This window comes from Parasteatoda tepidariorum, chromosome X1, assembly GCF_043381705.1.
Source record: "Parasteatoda tepidariorum isolate YZ-2023 chromosome X1, CAS_Ptep_4.0, whole genome shotgun sequence".
In the NCBI taxonomy this organism is placed as follows: Eukaryota; Metazoa; Arthropoda; class Arachnida; order Araneae; family Theridiidae; genus Parasteatoda; species Parasteatoda tepidariorum.
In genome coordinates this window covers 8,639,272-8,660,597 of record NC_092214.1, presented here as the reverse complement: position 1 = coordinate 8,660,597, position 21,326 = coordinate 8,639,272, and the positions used below count along the sequence as shown (strand labels likewise).

Below are 21,326 nucleotides of genomic sequence, written 5' to 3'. Positions count from 1 at the left end.
GCTGATATATAATTTTGAATACGCTCTAAGTGAGCAAACATATATGTATACAGCTAAAACTATAGTATTTCTACAGTATCTACACTTATTATCAGGTATATTGGTTAGCAGGTATAAGAAAATAAGTGTAAATAGGAGATCATTCAAGTTGAGGGTGGGGAAGTGACAAATTATTGAATTCTCTCCAATCATTGGCAATCAATCAAGCATAAAGGTGGGGCACGCTGACCGGGTTCTCTTTATTTTTTCTTATATGACTGAAAGAATCTGCTAAAGAAAGAATGTTACCCCCTTCCCCCCGCCTCCAAAATACTACATGGTATGGGGAAGAAGGAATGTTTTGTTTCTCAAGGACGTGTATCCTTTCAGACCTATTCAAATTTTCCATTGTGACTCCCCCTCTACCTTAACGCTTGCCGTTACCCTTTTTCACAGTATTCTTTCAATAAAAAGGTTTCAGGAAATGCCTCTTTTACCAGCCACCTGCATAGGAAAGGAGGGGGAGGGGACTCAGTTGCAGTCTTTTGAAAACAAATCTCCCTCTTTTCCTGCATTCCAAAGGAGGAGCATCACTAAGGGTCACTCAATGGTCTTGGTAGATCTTCACTGCCCCTTTCTGGTGATTTATGGGTTCAATGCATAAATCAGGGCTTCAGTGCAAGCTAGAATAAGAGAAAACGTGTCAAAAGACCTTCTTTTTTTTTTTTTAGGTAAGGGGAAGATGGAGAGATGTTTGTTTATTTTGATTGTTAAAAAGTGTCCAGAAAATCGACCCTTCCGGGAATGGGACGTTACACTGTATTGATTTTAAAATTACGAAATTGATTGAGAATTATTAGTTTTTTCATTTTATTTAGCAAAATCCAACTCTTGATCGTGTTTCCCCGATCAAGCTTTTCTATTAACGATGTCCCTACTTTCTTAGCTTCTGTCCTTTTTTTCTTTGTGCTGCGCAGGTTAGGGGCATTGTTTTTATGTTTATTTTATCTTAGTTGTGTCTTGCAGTCAATTGTGTTATATAGTTATTGGATATTTATTTCAAGTAAGCTTTTGTTCGTACTATTCTTACGTATTTGTCTTGTTTTTATTCTTCTGTATTTGCTTTGTTTTTTATATTGTATATTATGTATTATATTCTTTTCCTGGACTTGGGGTACAGAGATAGCAATTTTAGTCTTAGCATTTTGAAGGTGACTTGTAATGTGATGTGCTCATAACATTAAATTTTTATTGTAAAATTCAATACTTTTCAGATGCATTTGCTTCTTAAAGAATATCTCTGCTCTGGTGATAGTGATGAAGCTTGTCGCTGTATTCGGGAGTTGGAAGTCCCACATTTTCATCATGAGCTTGTATATGAGGTAAATTTATTTAATGATTAAGCTAAATATTGCTAATAAGATACTTTACTTTATTCCTATTTCTTCAATCTTTTTTTTTCTTTCTGTTTTACAGTTCTTAATTTTTTTTTTTTCAATGATAATTTTTTGTTCTTATGCAGTGAAATTTTACTTATGCAGTGAAACACTCCTTTACTTTTAAGAGGTAAGTTTTAGATGTAAGTACTGTAGAAAAAAGGAAATCAGTGAAGAACTCTACAGGTACTGCTGGTTTGTTGAGGTTTCAATATAGACATTTTTAATAAAATGACAATGACTGAAGTTTAAGAATTTTTCAAATTTTAATAATACCATTAAACTTAACTGATTAGTGTAGTTGTTGAGACTTGTATTTTTCTTGTGATTTTGTTCGTTTTTAAATTCAAAAGCTTAAAACATTTGAAGCTTTGTGGTATTTATTTTCAATATAAAATTTTCTAGAGATCCTAACATGCAATATGATGTATTTATTTCATTACTACTTTTTGTTTAAATTATCTTTTCACATACAGTGCCACAAAAATGTTGCTATTTTTTAAAACACCATATTTAGATTTTTACATATTCTTTCAGAAGGCAACTCTTTCAAATTTCTTATTTGATCATTTTATAAAGTAAAACATGTTTAAGATTAATGGAATAGAATTGTTTTCACCATCATCAAAATTAAACNCTGCATATTTTTTCAGAAGGCAACTCTTTCAAATTTCTTATTTGATCATTTTATAAAGTAAAACATGTTTAAGATTAATGGAATAGAATTGTTTTCACCATCATCAAAATTAAACATACAAGTGTATAGTGAAGGAGGAAAAAAAGATAACACTCTGAATAACCTTTCTTCTAATGATCGGATTTGCATTTAATAAAAATCAATCATAATAGTTCTAGGTGTTAATTTCAAATGTGCTAATCGATTTTTGCTAGCTATCAGTCACAAAAACGTACTTAATTTGAATAAACATACCTTTTTTAACCATCAAAACATAGGGGGTAGTAACAATCTGAAAATTTATTATCCCATTATTTTAATCAGGAGACATATTTCTAAAACTAATTGGAACATTTCACAAAATATATGTACTCACTTATAAAACTCTTTAGTTAAAGAAATGTTCTTAGAAAAAAAATTTTAATTCAGTATTTAACATCTTATTTAATAGCAGTTCAAAAAAAGTATAGAATTGTAAGACATGCAAATTTTTACATCATTTTAAACTATATATTTTTGAATGACAAAATACAAATTTGAACGAAATTATTTGAATTTCGGTTACAGAGAAAGTCTTTTTCAGTAAAATATATCTTAATACTAAAAGTGCCTGTTGGATGTAGAATCTTTAAAACAATATTGTTGAATTCCATGCCAACTGAAACCAGTATTAGAATTCCAAGCGTAACAGAGGGGAAATCACACAGGTATTTTATCATAAAAAATGTGTTAAATATAAGTGAAAACAAAAAATGGTGCAATAATATGCGACTTTAAGGTGCAATGTTTAATTAAATGGCATATTTCCCTGTAACTATTTGTCAAATTTGCAAAATGTCCCCTTTGTTACAATGCATTTTTTTGAAGTTAATAAAAATGTGTAAGCAATTTAAAAAGTCTTATAATAATTTATTTTACCTTGAAATGTGATAATTAAAAGAAAAATTCCAAATAAAGATTAGGATGTTCCAAATCACGCAATATAGCGGAAATAACAGTGCATGTCAAAAATGTGGGATTTTATTTCTCCCCTCTGTTACGGACACTTTTAATTACCTGGCAATTAAATTATGAGGCTCTTTCATTATTTCATGCAATTAAATTAAGTATTACACCTTGAAGTAGCATATTATTGCACATGCACAATTTTTTGTTTTCACATATATTTAATACATTTTTTGGAATAAAATACCTATGTGATTTCCCCTCTGTTACGCTTGGAATTCTACTATTGTATTTTTAATTTCTAACTCAAACTGCAATGTGGGGAATAAAACAGGTAAAATAATATATAAATATTGTTAGCAATTCATTAAACCATGGGTGAAAGTATTTCCGTCCTGGGACGGATTTCCGTCTTTGAATAAAATGAAGGACGGAAATTAGGACGGAAGTTTTTGTTCTTCTGCGAAAATATTGGGAGCCATTTCCGAGAACCTAGAACTCCGCAGGTTCTTGCGATTCCGTACGTACGTAGGGAGAAGATGCCTCTACCTTCATTAAACCGGTTCTTGTGGGAGGAACGTGGATGGGGTTACGGCGCATGCGCTAATCTCGACCCCACCCTCTTAGGATTCTCGTACCCGTCGGCTATTGGGGTTCGTTTACTCGCGCTTGTAAACAGATCTAGTTCAGCCTTGATTGTTGGAAAGCTTTCTGAAATTGAAATCTGGCAATTTGATTGTGTTTACATTTTATTTCACCACGCGTTTCAGAGAAACAGTTGTTTATTCTAACGAATTTTTTAAGATGAATTCTGATTCCTATGTTAAGGTTGGAAATGATTTCGATGATAAATCAGTAAAAAATAAATGGAGATGGGAGTGGTTGCAGGATAAGGATTCTAAAGACCGCCCTTTTGCCGAATGGTGTCGGAAGATTCAAGAAGCCGGATGTTGCTATTGTGTTATTTGTTCGAAAAAACTCAAGTATGCAAACAACGGGAAAAAAGTGCTCACGAAACACAGCCAAGACAAAGATCACATAAATCGATTTGCTAGCCAGGAATTGACGCAAACATTGCCTGGGACGTCTGCAGTGATCGCTCCGTTATCGTTGGCTGACAGAATTGCCGATCAAAAAGCAATTGTTACGGCATTTATTAGTGAAAATTGCTTGCCTTTTGCAATTCCTCCGAAATTAATTGAGTTGGGCAAATGTTTATCTGCAGACAAGGTAGCTCTTAAAAACCTATCTATGTCTAGAACTGCTGCAACTTATATAACTACGCACGGAACTGCAAAATGCATGCGTGCAGAGTTAGCAGCTGAATTGAAGGGAAAATTTTTTTCCATCAATGTGGATGAAGCTACTAATAATGCTTCGGACAAAATTATTAATGTTTTGTTGCGATATTTTGACGACAGTCAAAAAATTGTTGTGACTGATTTTTTAGGTTCTAAAAAAGAAAACATAGCCACATCAAAAAATATTTTTGATAAGGTCCTTGGTTTGATCAAAGAAAATGGTCTCTCTCCCCAGCAGATCATAAGCTGCTTGGTTGATAATTGTTCAACCATGCGAGGATCAGTCAAAGGTTTTGAAACTTTGATGAGGAAAGAAAATATATTCCTATTGGATATTCATGGGGATATTGTGCACATAGTCAATAATGCTGCTAAGCAATTTTGCAGTCATTTTGACAATTATATTGAAAATGTATGCAGTAATATTTATTATGATATCCAAGATTCTCCCAAACTGAAATCATATTTTTTTGAATTGCAATGTCTTCTAAATTTCGATGTTGCGAGGAATGTCATTAGATTGATTCCTACAAGATTCCTCCACCTCTTTCAAGTTTGTGAGAGACTTGCTCTCTTAGATGATGCTCTTTTTCTTTTTTATAGTTCCTTTTTAGCACAGGAAGAGCGGGAAAAAAATTCATCATATGAGGAGTCTCTTTACACTTCTAGAGATGTTTCTGAGGTGCAAAAAGGAGAGATCAGTAAATTAATGGTTACCATTGGAAAACAAAAAAGTTCAGCTGCTGGTCAGAAACGAAAAGATGCTATTTTAATTGTGCTATTTAATCAGAGAGAGAAGTACTTGTTTTTGATCAGATTTTACCGGGGGATTCTCATTAAATTCAATTCTTTTACAAAGAAATTTCAAAGTGAAGTTCCGAATATGCATTTAGTCCACGAGGAAGTGTTTTTTCTTTGTAAAGAATTCCTTTCAATGTTCATGGAACCAGAGCATATTCCCAGAGAAAGTGTTCAAAAACTTCTTGAACTTGATGTGAAGGACATTTCCAAACAAAGAAAGGACAAATACTTAGATGTTGGGAATTTTGCTCATCTGATGAGGAATGACCTGAAACCAACTTATTTGAAGGAATTTTATACGAAGCTAAGAGAGGCGTTTGTAGCCTCTAGTATCTATTTGTTGCATAATCTTCCCCTCAAAAATAAAACACTTCTCTATTTATCTTGTTTAAACCCTGCAGTCAGAAGACGAGGATCAACCTTTATTGCTTTCAGCAAATTAGCTGAAGCCCTTTCTAATGTTATCCCAAAAGAAAAAAATCCATAGTTTCTTGAAGAAGTGCGGAGGTATGCAATTGACAATGATGTTGATAAACTTGAAAAATCAAAGATAACTAGAATCGATAGTGATTGGTGGGCGCATATTTTTGAGTTGAAAAACAGTGAAGGTGAACCAAGATTTTCCCTACTTTCTCTATTGGTGAAAGCCTTATTGTCAATTTTTTCAGGGCCCCTTGTAGAAGGGACTTTTAATATCATGGATGATATTGTGACTGATGATAGGTCAGTTTTGACAACTGAAAATTATGAAGCAGTGTCAATAATTAAGTATAACTTAAGAAGAAGACAAATATCATCAGTTGATTTAAAGCCAAATCCTTTAATGAGAAAATATGTTCACAATGCTTACAAATCTTATAAAGATTTTTTAGTTGAAAAAAAAAGTAAGCGAGTTTCAAATTTTACTCGGAAACGAGTTTCAAAAATCTGTGCAGGGAACACTAAAGAGAGAGGTGGAGATAAAAAGGTCATGCATTCTTCTGGTAAAGAAGAACCTTCAAATGTTCCTTCTTCAAATGACAAGGACTTAGAGCCTTTAACAACCAACAAGGACTTAGAGCCTTTAACAGCTAACATGGACTTAGAGCCTTTAACAGCTAACAAGGACTTAGATCCTGCACCAATTAATGAGAATGTTTCTGACAACTTAAAAAGAAGTGCACCAAGTAGTCCAAAAAATTTACCTCCTAAGAAAGTTTTAAAAACTAGCAAAATCACTAGTTTTTTTTCTAAAAAATGATTTAAAATTTTTTTTTTTGTCAATTATGTTTTGGTAACTTTTTTAGTGTGAAATACTGTTTATTTGTCCATTTTTCATTTATATCTGTTATTTACTTAAGATGAGATTTTATAAGAGATATGTGAAAGTAGTGTAGATAATCATTTTTTAATGTGTTTTGTTATGATGAAAACAATTTAATTATATTAAGTATGAATGTTCTTGTTACTTATTTTTTTAGAATTCATAAATTTCATTTTCAAATTTAAAAAAAATCAGTATTTTTAATTCTTAATATTTAGAAGGAAGTTTGTTATTGTACTTCGAAATAATGGTTAGTAAATTTTGAATAATTTCCAAAAATATTGTTTCTTTAATAGAACTGCAACCTATTATGGAAAGTGTAATGAGATATACTTTATTATTTGTTGGTAAATATTTTTGAATTTAATAATATTCAGTATATTACTACTGCCTGAGTTTTATTTTTATTGCAATTAGATTATTTTTATGGTTGGTGCCTACAGTTTCATTAATTGTAAATATGTAAAAAAATATTTTCAGTATAGAAGTACATTAAGTTAGAAAATTTTTATATTGCTTAATGAAATTTTTTAAATGATTATTAATGATGCAAATTGACACTACTTAATGTTTTTAGAAGAATGTCTTTAGAAGTTTAGAATTACCAAAATTATTATTACTATGAAATAACTGTAACTCATTAGAAAGTGTATATGTTAATGTTCTATGAAGTATCTTTTATAAAATTATTTATTGAAAAATATTAATAATTGATTTTTATTGCAACTAGATCATTTTGTAATTTGTACTATTTTTGTTGAACCTTGGTGTTCCCAATTATATTAACTGTAAATATATAAAAAAATCATGTTAAGTGTTTTTATTTTAATTTAATACTCATATTACTTTGTAAATATTTTTTAATGTTCGTAATTTTTTTAAATAAAAAAAATGTCAATTTGTAGGGAATTTCAATATTTAAAATTCTTTTGTTGTCTTAATTACGCATTGAAATTAACATTTTGGTCTAATATATTGTTATTTTAAAAATAATTTTGAAGTTAAACTTACTGAAAGGTATAATTATTCATTGGTAATTATATGTTAAAGTTAAATTCAAACATTTTTTGTAGAGTAGTTATCTTAACTGTTTCATATTTAGATGTAAACAGTTATTTTATCAAGAATATAAAAGCTCATTAAATTTTATGCTATTAAACATATATAATTAAGATTCTTTAGATGTATGTAGAATATCTTGTTTAAAATAAATCGAACGTGATAATTCTTCGAAAATGTTTCCAATAACCTTTTTAACTGCAAATTAAGAAAAAAAATTCCTACAAAAATTTTCAGTCTTGGTACTAATTGACCACTTTCACCCATGATCACTACAACAAAAGTTATGCGGGATATTCTTTTTCTTTATTTTGTGCACTGTATAATTTTGCATAGGGACTCAATACTTGAAAGGTTAATATTTATTGTTTATTATAAACATAAATGGAGGCTTGCTTAAGAGGGCAACATACTGCGGAGAAAAATTTTCGTCTAAAAACTATTTTTCTCCTTCATTACCAATTTAAAATAAATATAATGTAGTAAGTCATGAAATTTCAATTTGCTGAAAAAAATACTTCAAAATATTAAAATGCAAACAAATTATTAAAAGAGAACTTCTCTGTTGCGTATTCCTAAGTTATCTCTTAATTTATTTTCATTTGTATATTTTAAAATTTTCTTTTCAGTATTTAAAACTTCGTGGCGTACTCTAGGTTTGTCTGAATTAACTTTTTCTACACTTTAAATTACTAATGAAGGAGAAAGAGACTTCGTGATGAAAAATTTCTGCATCCTCTTAAAGCAAAATTGATTTTCAATGCTTAAAAATGGTCTGCCTTTTTCCTGATTTTGTGTTTTAGCATAAATAACTTGTGACATATCGCATAGGTGTTTGCATATACCAAACGTCAGCAAATCATGTCCGATGACAACTGTCTGGATGCCGCTTCGAGTGAAGGTCCTGTCAAATTATTGCGTTGTCATGGTATGGGCGGCAATCAGATGTGGTCTTTCAGTAAAGAGGTATTTCTTCTTNTAAACTTTTAGTGTAATGTGTGTTAGTGAAGTTGGTATTTAAAATTTTAATTATTCTTTAAGGATTGAAACTACTTGATTATGAAATTTGTAGCTTTTTTAAAAACATAAAAGTGTTAAAATAAAAGCTATTTTATGCATAAAATACTGGACTAATCTAATTTATGAAAAATTCTTCTCAATAATATCTATCTAATTAAGTTTTAAATTTTGAACATAAATAAGTTTTACTAATTAATGTTCAAAATGTTGTAATATTCATTTAAGAAATAATACTTTTTCATTTCAGTTACAAGTCTTGGATGCTACGTGATTTAAGGAAATTTTGAACCAAAGTTTGGTGGTTATTTTAAGATATGCCAGATAAAATGCGCAACCTCAATTTTTTGAGCTCAAATTTATTTCAGCAACGTCATAATGTATAAACAATATTCAGACTTCATATTTTATCTACTTTTCCTTTTTTTTTATGTCCTAAAGTATCCTATATTTTAAAAAAACAGTGTCTTGTCCTATATATTTTCTTCACATAAAGTTCTGATTTTGGTATTTTTAAGTCAATTTTTAAATAAACATCCTCATAAAAACTCATCATTTTCGTCTAATTTTTAGGTTCTGATGGGCTTCAATGACTAATTAATTTACACACATACTGAACGCATTGAAAATACTTATTTTAAATACTAGAGTAATGATGATGGTTTTTAATCTATTTTTTAATCCAATAGCTTTTCTTAGTAAAAACTTTGTGCTCTAAATAAAAGAATTTTAATTGGCTACTTCTTTTTAATAAAATCCTTGGTTAAAACTTTGTCTAAACGATACTTATTTTGATTAAACCCTGTTTTATTTCTAATAACTTATAATATGAATGATTAAAAAGAATATTCAAGATAAGATGATATGATTGAAAATATATGTGACTTAAAATTAATAATTATTATCAAATGTGTTCTTTTATACCATAAACTTTGTTTGTGTTCTATGTCTGAGTTTATATTGGTTACTTCTTTTCAATAAAAGCCTGGTTTGAAGTAACCATGTTCATATGTCCAAGTTTTTCTTATTTTTATAAAGCCATATTCTAATTTCAATATCTGTTTATTTAGTTGATAAACAAAATATTCAAAATAAGATATATGTGACTCAAAATAAATTAGTGATAAATAGTGTGATTTAGTATAAAAGTAATTGTAAGTGATTTAGTTTATAATTAGTAATAAATAATGTGATTTTTTATTTATTTATTTTTGTATCAATAGCTTGTAATGTTTACAGATATTGAATTCACTAATTCTTGGCAGTGAAAACCTGCTTTTTTAAGAGATATAAATGCAAAAAAAAATTACTTTAAAGTTTTGGTATTATTCAAAATATAATAACTTTAAAATGTTCTTCTTTGTTCATAAGTTAAATAGAGCTAGAGCTAATTTACACAATTACTTAAAATTGCATTTTCATGTATGTTACGTTTCGTAACTTGATTTGGGACCAGTCACTTAAAAGGTTGTCATATATGTATATGTTGTTTAGTGGAAGATGTCAAATAAAACACTATTGCACTGGAACATCATTCTTTAATTAGAAATTTAATAATCCATCAACAAACAAACTCCAAAAATAATTATCCATAGAAACATTTTAAAAGTAGTTATTAAGAATGATTAAAACTTAAACTGTCGATAGCAGCATCTCCTCTTGAAAGTGGGCATCACCAGGGAGAGACGAGGTCTCGGACGCTGCAACAACCACAATGTCAAAATATCCACTCCTTAAATATTGAAGAGCTGACTGTTCGCTCCTAGCCGTGGTTATCGGTTGTGTTCGTCCGCAAGTATCCTTCCCTGCAGGAACTACTCTGATCTTCCTACCTTCGGCCTAAACCTCAATCCCTCTTCCCCGGACCTCCCTGGTTTTCTAGCTGTCGCAATTAGCAGATTCTACCAGTATACATTATTTAAAAAATCCTATACATTTTTATGCTTTTGCTGCTAGGACTGAATATGAATTATTTTGTTTAACTGTAGTTACAAGCAGGGTTTGTTGATTTAAATCAACTGATTTTTTTTAAATATTATATATTGATTTAAAAAGTTAAATAACAGTGTTTTAAATTATTGATAATTATATTATTTTCTTTTCTTAGTTTTAAAATTTATTTTAAATAATGCATTAATTAATTTTAGTTCACAAAATTACTTTCTTTCTTGGTGTGTGTTAAATTCCAACACATTTGAAATTACATTTTTAAAAATCTTTTGATTGAAAGCACAGATTAAAGTAAACATTTAATGCAATCTTAATATAGACTTCCATAGCTGTAGAAAGTAATTAATAAAACATGAATTTTTTTTACAAAAAAAATACAAATAATTTTTATTAAAATTCTACCTTTTGATTGAAAATGCATGGAATTAAAATCTACATTATATTTTTTTGGTGCAAAATGTATATCTCTAAAGCTTGAGGTTATCTTAAAAAGAAATTACCCTAATATGCCAAAAATAGGTTTTAAATTCTCTATTTCATATAGTCTTTAAATTTCAATCCTGCATTTATTTCAAAATGGTTGCTATGCATTCAAAGGTATGTATTTATAATGAAAAATTGTTTTAGGTAGTTAGAGCTTCTGAAATATTGTTATAATATATTTTTAATATTAATTTAATTTTGATTAAGCATTCATAACGATTTTTAAACATAAATCAAAGTTCTTACAGTGTATTTAAATAAAAATAAAAAAAATCCGATTTAAATCAAATAATCACAAACCCTGGTTACAAGTTACAACAATTTATGTAACCTACAACACTTTTTACCTTCTCATCTTTCTGCTTATAGCATCCATGATTTATGAAAATACCATTCATCAGATGTTTTTCTTTAATTAGGTATCTTTTTTTCATGATAAAATTTTGTTTCATTTTCAGGCCCTAATAATGGTGATTGAAGATATGCGAGATAGTTCAATGGATTTAATGTGTAAACTCTTCCAAGTTTTAGCATCCAGCATGATAGTTACTCCTGATCAAATGACAAGGGTAATTTTTTTGATTTTTACTGTTAAACTTATTAAAATTCTATACTTTAATGTGTTTGTTGCTTTTTACCTCATCTACAATGTTGTACAGTGGACAAAAAATAATGTTGATTACAAAATTATGGAGCTCTAACCTCCATTACAACAACTGACACTTGTGATATACTTTACTTTCATTTCTTTATATGAGTAATTTTTAATAAATGTTTCATGTTCTTATCAAATGTTTTTCTTTAAATGTTATAATTAAAAAAAAAAACATTAAAAATTTTTTTCTGAATTTATGACATTTTGTAAATGAAAATCAATATTTATTATCTAGGGCTTTCTTCGTGTATATGGTGAAATGCCAGATATTGTTATTGATGTCCCTCCAGCATATACTGTGTTAGAAAAATTTGTGAATAGTTGCCATGCTGCTGGATTTCTGTTGGATGATGTTGTTAAGAAGATGCCTTCTCGGTAACTATTTTTTCTGTATACATATGATTGAATTATTTTTCTTAGCCTAATCTTTATTTTAAATAATATATTATTTAATGTAATGAGTATCTATAAAGAAGGAAATTCTGAAGTTTTGACAATCTACAAAAATTAGTATTGTAATTTAGTGTGTAGTTTAATGTTGAATGCTTAAAATTGTGCAATGTGTGAATAAAGATAGAATTATTAATTTTTTCTTCTTCAGTGGTATGACTGCCCATAGAGTGCCCTAGCCTTCTAAAAGAATTTTCTTCCATACCAATCTTTTGTTGACCATGGTCATCCAATTGCTCTCAGGATGGCAAAATCTCTTTGTAGGCCTGAGGTTGGGTTGACCCATAGCTCTTATTCCAGTAGGCTTGGCCAAAATTATTTTTGTGTTTATTGTTTATTCTAATAACTGGGTCTTATTTCATAAGGATGTACTAATTCATAAGGAAGATTTTTTTTATTTTTAATCAGGTTTAAAAATAAAATATTTTGTTCCACAAGTATCATGCAATAATAAAATTTTCTTTTTGTTTTGCTTAAACAATGCTCTAAAACACTATTTTGTAACTAAAGTAGTTTTCAAATGTTAACAATTACTGATCTTTTGAGGTTACACTATTCCTGCATGAATCAACTGAATTTGAAGAATTCTATTCAGGGCTACTGTTATCTGTCCTCTTTGTATTATTTTCGCTTATATGCCAGTCATGGAGTATGTTTAACACCACTGGTCCTAACATAAGATTGATGGATTATTCAGCTAAAGTATTGATGTCTAAACCCTTTATATGTAGTTCAAAAGCAGGATTGTGCTTTCTTGTAGTGTATTTACAGGGTATTGCCGCCAGTCTGGCAACAAAAGCCTTATGTATCTACCCAAAGTTTTGAAGCTTTAGGTAAAATAGGAAGCGAGATAGATACTAGAGAAAGTGTATTAGGAAGTGAGATAAACAAGGTGCAAGAAAAAGTGTATTAGGGAGCGAACTCACTAAAAGTTGGGCAACTTTTCTGATACAAAAGTGATATGTGATGGGCCATTTTGATGCATGAATGAATAAAGCACCCTATGTTTATACAAAATCACATATTTTCATCCAAAGGAATTTTTGAAAAAACTTTCAAATTTGTTGCACAGTGTTATTCAAAATTCACCAGGCAGACTAATATAGTAATAAAACATTCTGATTTTAAAATCCATGGTAAGAACTGCTGATAATACAATCAATAACACCACATGGATTTAAGATGGAATCAAGGAAAACTGAGCGTGTCAAAACTAATTGCTGCAATGCGCTATTTAAAATTCATGTGTTTGGATAATAAAGATTTTTAAAGAAATTAGAAGTCTCAACAAAAAAATTTTAGAATTAAGCAGAAAATTAATATAACTTAGCACAGTTCATTGTATGCTGTGAAACAACGAACTTTCACAGGGATTTTAATTTTCTTTTGTTTAACATAGCATTTCATGTTACTTTAACACCCACAACAAACCTTTTTTTTTTTCTTTCCCTATATCATTGATTCTCAAAGTGTTTGTGTGACATGAAAATTATAATTTTATTTTTTTATTTTTTTTCCCTTGTAATTGGGTCTTATGTCTGTTTTTTTAAACATTCGATGGAATTACTAAAAATATTGTGATTGTTTTTAGATTGATTTTTTTCATCTGTAATATTGATAATTAAGTTGTATGCATTTCCAATAAATAATATATTTTAAAGAAATTCAGTATAACTTTAATTTACAACAATTAATGATATTAAATTCTTTTTAATTTTTTTTTCTTATTAAAACTTTTTTAACTGTAAATATCCATGACACAGTGCTTTCTTGAATTCAGAAAACTGAAACAAATTCTTTTATCTTTAAAATTGGTGGTAATTGCTTGTTATTTTAATATTTTTTGTTGCATTTTTGAGATAATCTCAATGGTCCATGTAACCTTGAAACACCAAAATGACTTGTTAAAGGACCCGCACAAGTCTTATGGAAATTAATTCTCTGTTAAATTGACTAAAGATTTATTATGTTTTGTTCAAATCATTCTGTTCACAAGTACTCATTGACACATAGTCCAGAAATTTATAGTTACCGAGGTACAAAGCCTCAAACCACAAATAGTAATTCTGTAATGACATAAGCTTTAACCATGGATATTGAAAAAAATAGTTAAAAATTAACTTTTAAATAAGCATTGAAAGTAAGATTAATTAATTAACAGCTAGTAGCACATCAGAATTTCCAAAGCTAAAATGAGTATCTAGCATTACTTTGCATTCACCTAAGCTAATGCTGCACACTTCAAACATCTTTCACTTCACTGACTGTTGCCTATCTCTTGTACTTGATATTCTGTATTTGGGAAACTATATCCATTTTTGGATTTAATGTCAATGCGATTTTTCTTAGATTGTTATGAACTGCAACATATTCAATTTTCAACCAATTTGACAGAAAATTATTTTCCATAAGATTTGTACAGTCTTTTTTTAAAAAACTTTGTAATCTTACATTAATTGTTTGATATTGTTGCTAATGCTTGATGTTGTTTCAGAGGACGCAAACGCTTTGTATCTGAAGGAGATGGAGGACTGGTAAAGACGCATTGAAATGCCTTTTACATTGTGTGCAATGTTTTTCTTTTCAAAATATTCTAAATCATAAATGAGGAATGAACTTCAAAATCTATGTTTTTTTAGTTTTGTTTTTTTAAAAGACTACAAGTATTATTGTTTTCCATTCTAAAGTTGAAATTCCATTAATTGAATGGAAATATTTTATTTTTTGTAAATCATACTACAATCTATGTTTTTTCTTCCTTTGGTGAGATGACTGTTATTATATATGTACTTATATGTAATAAAAGATTGTTATATTTTTAACTGCCAGAAAAAATATCACTTCAATTGATTATGTAAGTTTCTGTCGAAACACTGAGTATATTAGTTTATTTTTTATCTTTATTTTAGGTAAAAATTAAGTTTTCCTTAAATAGGGCTTTCCTTTTTACCCCTCAAATCCATTTTGTTCCTATTTTGTCTTTTGTTTTGATATTTTAAGTTTTGCTCCCTCAAGATCATTTTTAGCTTAATCGTATATTTTATATTCTATTGAAATAAATAAATTCTTTCCCTTAAATTTTTGTTTACCTACAACAAAAATATTATAATTATATCCCCCCCCCCATTTGTGCATTTGCATTGTTTTGTTCAATGCAAAAATTGTAGAAAAAAGTTGGGGGTTTTTTATTATTTTTCCTATAATTTTAGTCATTCAGTTTCGTTTTATTCATTTTATCATTCAGTTGTTTCGCACAAATCTTTTCCACTTCTAAATGTATGTCTACTAGTTACTTTTTTAGATTGATAGCAGTAAAACTTAATAATTCTAAAACTGCCAATCAAGTTAAAAAGTTCTCTACAAATGTTTCTGACATCTGATTTTACCTACATCTTTCTTGTTTCAGCATTTTTTGAAACTTGAAAAATATGATGGGAAAAAAAAAATCTGAATTCATAATTTGTTTCTAGGAAATTTTAACAATGGAATAGAGCTTTGCAATTTCAACATATGCCATTTTCTTTTCAGTTGATTTATAATAATTAATCTTAATTAGCAATTCAATAATCACAGATTTTTGTTAAATAGCAGTCGGAGAAACTACTAAAGATTACTCTTGTATAAAATTGTTCAGCAACATATCCATTATATTTTCATTTCAAAATTATCGATGCTCTACTATAAATAATTTATTTAAAAAGTCTTAAACCTAATTATGAATTTTAATAAAATATATTGAATTGAATTAGCTTGTTTAATAAAGATCTGTTAAAATATTTTGTAAACATTGAATTAATAATTATTAATAAAATTAAAGTAATAATTATTTTAAGTAATAAAACTTTGAAGCAACCAAAATTTATTTGAATTAAGTGCTTTTTTTTTCCTTTTTGTCCTTATTAAAAACATATCAATTCAGCATACTGAATGCATCATTCTTAATAAGTGATTACTGCACTATAATAACTACCACTGCTCAATCATTTTAAACAATTTGGTCAAAAATGTTTAATTTTGAGAATTTTAGAAACTAGAACTTTTGGCTTTTCCCCCAATCCCCCCTCATATACTGTCATCCTAAGCAAAATAAGACATCAAATTTTATAAATTTTTTCGTGTTTAGTAATGTTTGTGAGCTACTTGACATTATTCTTACGAAAGAAAGCTGTATCAAGAAAAGTAATTTAGTAAACAAAGTGGTATTCAATATGCAAAAAAAGGTATCATTAGAAAAAGAAAAAAGAGAACACTCACTCCACTTAAAGAAAAAAAAGATACATAAACTTGACTTGATTGCCCAAAGCCATGAAGTGAAATCTGCTTGCGAAGATTAATATTCATGAAAATGTGCAACAAAAGAAAGAAGAAATATGACAAATTCTGAATACTGGATGATTTTTAACTTAGAGAGAAGATCATATATGCTGCATCATGTTTCTAAAATCCTTATCAAGCAAAAAACAGTACAAAGTATTGACAATTTTAGAAGACAGCAATTATTCCAGTATTTCTTAGAGGATCATTATGGTACATGTCTATTGTTTGCGAAACATTTTTTCTCATAACATTGGGCAATGATAAAACAAATGACAAGATACTACGAACTGCTCTAAGCAACTCAGAAAATTCAATAGTTATAGGAGATAAAATGTTCAACAGAGCCTCATAATAAAATAGATGATCCCATCTGTAAACATGTAAATTCATTTCAACCAACTGTATCACATTACCACAGAAAGCCTACTGCTAATCGTTTATACCTCTCTAGTGATCTTATCTTTGATGTATAATGACTTTAAGTCAAAATATGGTACCTCATGTTCCTATGAGAAATACTGTGTGGTTGCTAAACAAAGGAATTTTTTTTTATTCTGAAGTTAGGCCATGAATGATATGAATCATGCGAAGTGGTCAGCATGCACATCAAGATTTATTCAAAAGACAATATTGATGAGTCATGTGAAGTATGTCAAAAAAGAAAAAATCACAAAGAGCAAACAAATCTTGTACTGCATATTCTGAAGATGAAAAAAACAAAGGTTCTATAGTATACTGTGCAGACATGGAAAAAAATAACAATATTACCACGTCTTGATATGTTAAAGTATGGAATATTTATCCATTACATTGTTGTCCTCTATGAAAGCTTTGTTCTGGTAGGGTAAAAACTGAAGTACTGAGAATATTTAAACCGGGTCACACCTTTATGGCTACTCACTCATTTCATCATATACTTGAAATTTCTCTGAAACGAATGAGAAGCAAACTTTACGATTTCCAAGATTTTGTTACAGCAGTAAAAAAATGTGTCTTCAGGAACAGAGGTGTTACCCATAGACTTGAAACCCTTTTTTTGTGAGATGATTGTTCTTTAAAAATTACCTTAAGCTGCACAAAACTGAGTCTTTATCTATAAAGCATGATAGAAGTAGTATTTACAAGAGGTTTAAAAATTGAAGTACAAAAACAACATAGATTTGTCGAACTAAATTTTATATATTCAAGAGTGTCAAAGCATAGCCATCTATCAGGCCCTAAAAGCCATAAAAAATGCAATGGAATTTCTGGAAAACAAAAAATCTCAAATACTTAAATGACCTCTTAGGGAAAAAAATTGATTGCAGTTTTAGGAACAACTTCCTGAATGTTGATATTGTAATTTGCTATTAAATATCACTTAATAAAATTCATGCTGCTAATAAATGAAGGCAATCTTTTAATGCAAGTGCTCATATTGCTATTATTTATCTAATACTTATTTTGCATTACATTGATACGGCATTTTTTTACAATTTTTTAATGGGTAATCATTGCATGAATTATGAATTAATATGTTCTACTTATGTTAACAGAAAATTGATGTCGTAAATATTATTGAGGTATGACCCTTTGCCAATAAGCGTCTTGTGATTTTTGCTAGGCCAAAAGGGAGTATCTCGGTTAAATAATGAATAAAAACATTAATTCCTATATTATGCAGCAGGTATACAATCAACATTTTCCGCGTTCAGCTGCTCTTGCACCCCAGAGCCCAAGAAAACTGAGGTGGGCACAGTAGGCCTTGGCCCTCTATGGGCTGTCGCACCACTGAGTTTAGTAGTTTTAGTTTAGTATACAATCAACATTTACAAAAATGCTCGCACTCAAAAGTTTGTTTTTTGAGATACGCCTTTTATGCTTAGGACTTCAGTACATACACACGATACAATACTCTTTGCGTTGTCCCCTGCTTTATACCATGATCCTTAATTTGAAGCTGTTGTGGCTCCTACAATGTCACTTCTCAAATGTTTATTTTTTTCCGACACGTTTGCTTTCTTAACCACTTAACGCATTTGGCCGTGTCTGACACAGGCAAAAGATACTGGCAAATTTGTGCATACATGTGTCTCACATGGGCATTATATCTCGCATTATTTTATTTCTCATGCCCGTCTAAGATCCGTTTTAGTAAAAATGGATAGACTAGATTATAATTAAGTTTATTTTCCACAGATATACACCACTACACAGCATTTTTCTTAGATGAATCAGGTAGTGCATTTTGATTAGCCATAAGTTTGTTCAGAATTCTTTCTTATAAAGCAGTTTGGTGTGGAAAATGTAATAATCCATTTTTAAAACATTAAATATCATAAAAGTAAACAGTTAATCATAAATTAATTTTCACTAAGTGTTTTTGTAACTTGTTTTGAAAAAGTTTTCCGATAAAGAGATACTGGCAATTTTGAAAATGACAATTTATCAGAAAATTTCAGTGATGATCACTTGAGTTCATTTAATTTGATTTTAATATTTTGAAATTCAAAATAAGCCTGTGATCAAATTGTTTAAACTTTGTTTGTACAGTAGTTTGTTTATAATTTTTACACTGACTCATGCTCCCTAGTCCCCCTCCACAACTGAAATTGCAAAAAGTAACTTATACTATTCCTATATATTCATTTTCTGTCAAAAAAAACATGTGCTTTAAGAGGTTGAAACAAATACTTTGAACTATAATTAATGCTGGGCATAATAAGGATGTCCTTGGTGGCATCAGAGCTGCTGTTAAGTAGACTTGTGATCATTTTGTGGTCTTAGTAAATGCCATTGATGACTTTGAAATGTCAGCATCAATAACTACTAAAGCGAGTAGGCAATGCAGATTTAATTTTACATTGAAAATAGTAATAAAACCGTTTTCGATCTTAAAGGTCTGAGTCGTTCACTTTTAGAGCACAATTTATACAATGGCTAACTCTGAGAATCATAGAATTCGGATTATTTTTCTAAATAAGAGGAATGAAAAAAGCAATAATTTTTTTGCCCTGTTACTACCTTTTCAGTAAACCAGACTGTCTCATTTCCTGCTCAGATTCTGGAAATTTATCAACCTTTCAGTAATTATCATTGCGAGGTTGCTCAATCCGAGTAGTTCTATTATGAGTAGTTTTATTAGAAAGGAAGAGAATTCCAGTATGTTTTTTTGTTGAAAACTTTTTTTTTTACGATTAAAATTTTAAGATAAACTAGATTCATTGTTATAACTATTACTTCAGAAAAAAATCACAACTTAATTTATCGATACAATCCTTAATTTAAACTTGCCTAAAAGAGTGTGAAAAAAAGATTTGAAAGATAGTTTATAAAAAAAAGAACTGATTTCATTATTATTTTGTAATTTAAATATGATCTATAAAATGATAGAGAACAAAGATAGATTTAGGCATAATGATTGTGACAATAAAACCCAGAAAATCTTTTTATCTGCAGTATGGCTTCCAATGCGCTCCTTAAAAATTACGCAAACCTTGAAAATTCGAATAAATGTATAAGATTTACTCAATATACAATTATTTTACTTGATAATTGAGAGAGACAGATTATTGAGATAAAAAGGGAAAAAATCGATAGTAGGCACAGAAATGATTGAAAACTATGAAGTTATTCAGGAAATTATGTGAGGAACAAAAGTTTAGCTCATTTCCTATTAGCAGTGCTTAATAACGTTCGAATAAAATTAAATTCTGAACAAAAAATTTTTAACAAACCCTTTTTAGAAATATGATGCATGTTAAATTTTGTCATAATTTTTTTAACTATTAGTTTTTAAATTTTTTTCTTACTTTTGAAGTAATATTATATAAAAGTGAAAATTCTTTATTGAATAATAATTTTCAAAATTCTGTGATTAAGAGAGAATCCTCCAGTTTCAATGCATTCACAGAACAAGACAAAGAATCAGGAAATTACATCTATGGCTTAAGGAATAGTGCCCTCGAATCAAAAGTGAATGCAACTCTCTCAGCACCTGTGCTTTTATAGCCGGGAAACAGGAAGTGTATAGAATATTCGATTGCGCCAATAGGATGTTTTGTGTTTCAATTTCTTGGAAAGCTTCTTGTCTCGTGTACAAACAAAACAAGCTTGATCAACTCGAAATGTTTAAGCAAACGACCAGCTGGGGAAAAAAATTTCAGCTCTAACAAGCTTGAACTTGTTCTGCATTGCAGTGACAAAATTTCCATGTTAGGAAACACCAACCATTTTAACAATCTTGAATCCATATCCACAAGTTGTGAGAGCTTCAAAAAACATTTATAGTGCTGAAACCATCAAGACTCAATGCTTTCTATAAGCCAACAGTGTGAAAAAATTATACTATTGAAAAACAGTTCAATCTTTTGTTTGGTTTGTAATCTTTCACTTCTTTTTAGTCAAATCAATCTATTTCGAGTTTTCCTTTTCTTACCTCCAAAAATTGTTTTGCTTGGGGCATTTCTTGTTTCTCCAGTAGATTTAAGAGGTTTTCCACAAATTCCATGTCACTGGAATCTTCTGGTGTGGTGGTATCAGAATTTTTCAAAGCACAACGGTTGGAAAATACTTCTCCAAAAACAAAGGGCTATCCTCGTTTTTTACGCCAATGGTTTTGAATGACAAATCCCAAGAATGTAACATTTTTGCAATCCATGAATCTGTGGTACGTATTTTGCCAGCAGCCAGTTGAGCCATAAACGTCTCCATGTTACCCAAATTGACTTAACGTATTCCAGATTTTTGTAATACTTTACCAAACAAATCATACAGAAAAAACAAACCCGTAGTCAAAACTGAATGAGGAGATGGAATCATAACAAATGTTTCGTTGGGATTGAGTTTACTGCTAAATGTAATTTCCCAAGGAATTTTCTTTGGATACAGCTCTTTAACATCATTACCAGTCTCTTGATAGGCGTTCCACTTGGTTGCAAAGACAATGTTGATGTTGTAGTTAGCAGTAAAGAAT

At 29.4% G+C, this 21,326-nt stretch overlaps 1 protein-coding gene across 1 annotated transcript in view; it reads left to right on the top strand.

Annotated features, from left to right (window-relative positions):
- LOC107446973 (Programmed cell death 4) overlaps nucleotides 1-15,917 on the top strand; it is a 37,819-nt gene extending 21,902 nt beyond the window's left edge. The window contains exons 7-10 of the mRNA XM_021147611.3: nucleotides 1,254-1,361; nucleotides 11,409-11,519; nucleotides 11,841-11,980; nucleotides 14,550-15,917. Of these exons, the coding sequence (XP_021003270.1) occupies nucleotides 1,254-1,361; nucleotides 11,409-11,519; nucleotides 11,841-11,980; nucleotides 14,550-14,604 (414 nt within the window). The 3' untranslated portion in view covers nucleotides 14,605-15,917. The remainder of the gene's footprint in view (nucleotides 1-1,253; nucleotides 1,362-11,408; nucleotides 11,520-11,840; nucleotides 11,981-14,549) is intronic.
- Nucleotides 15,918-21,326: the final 5,409 nt, after the last annotated feature.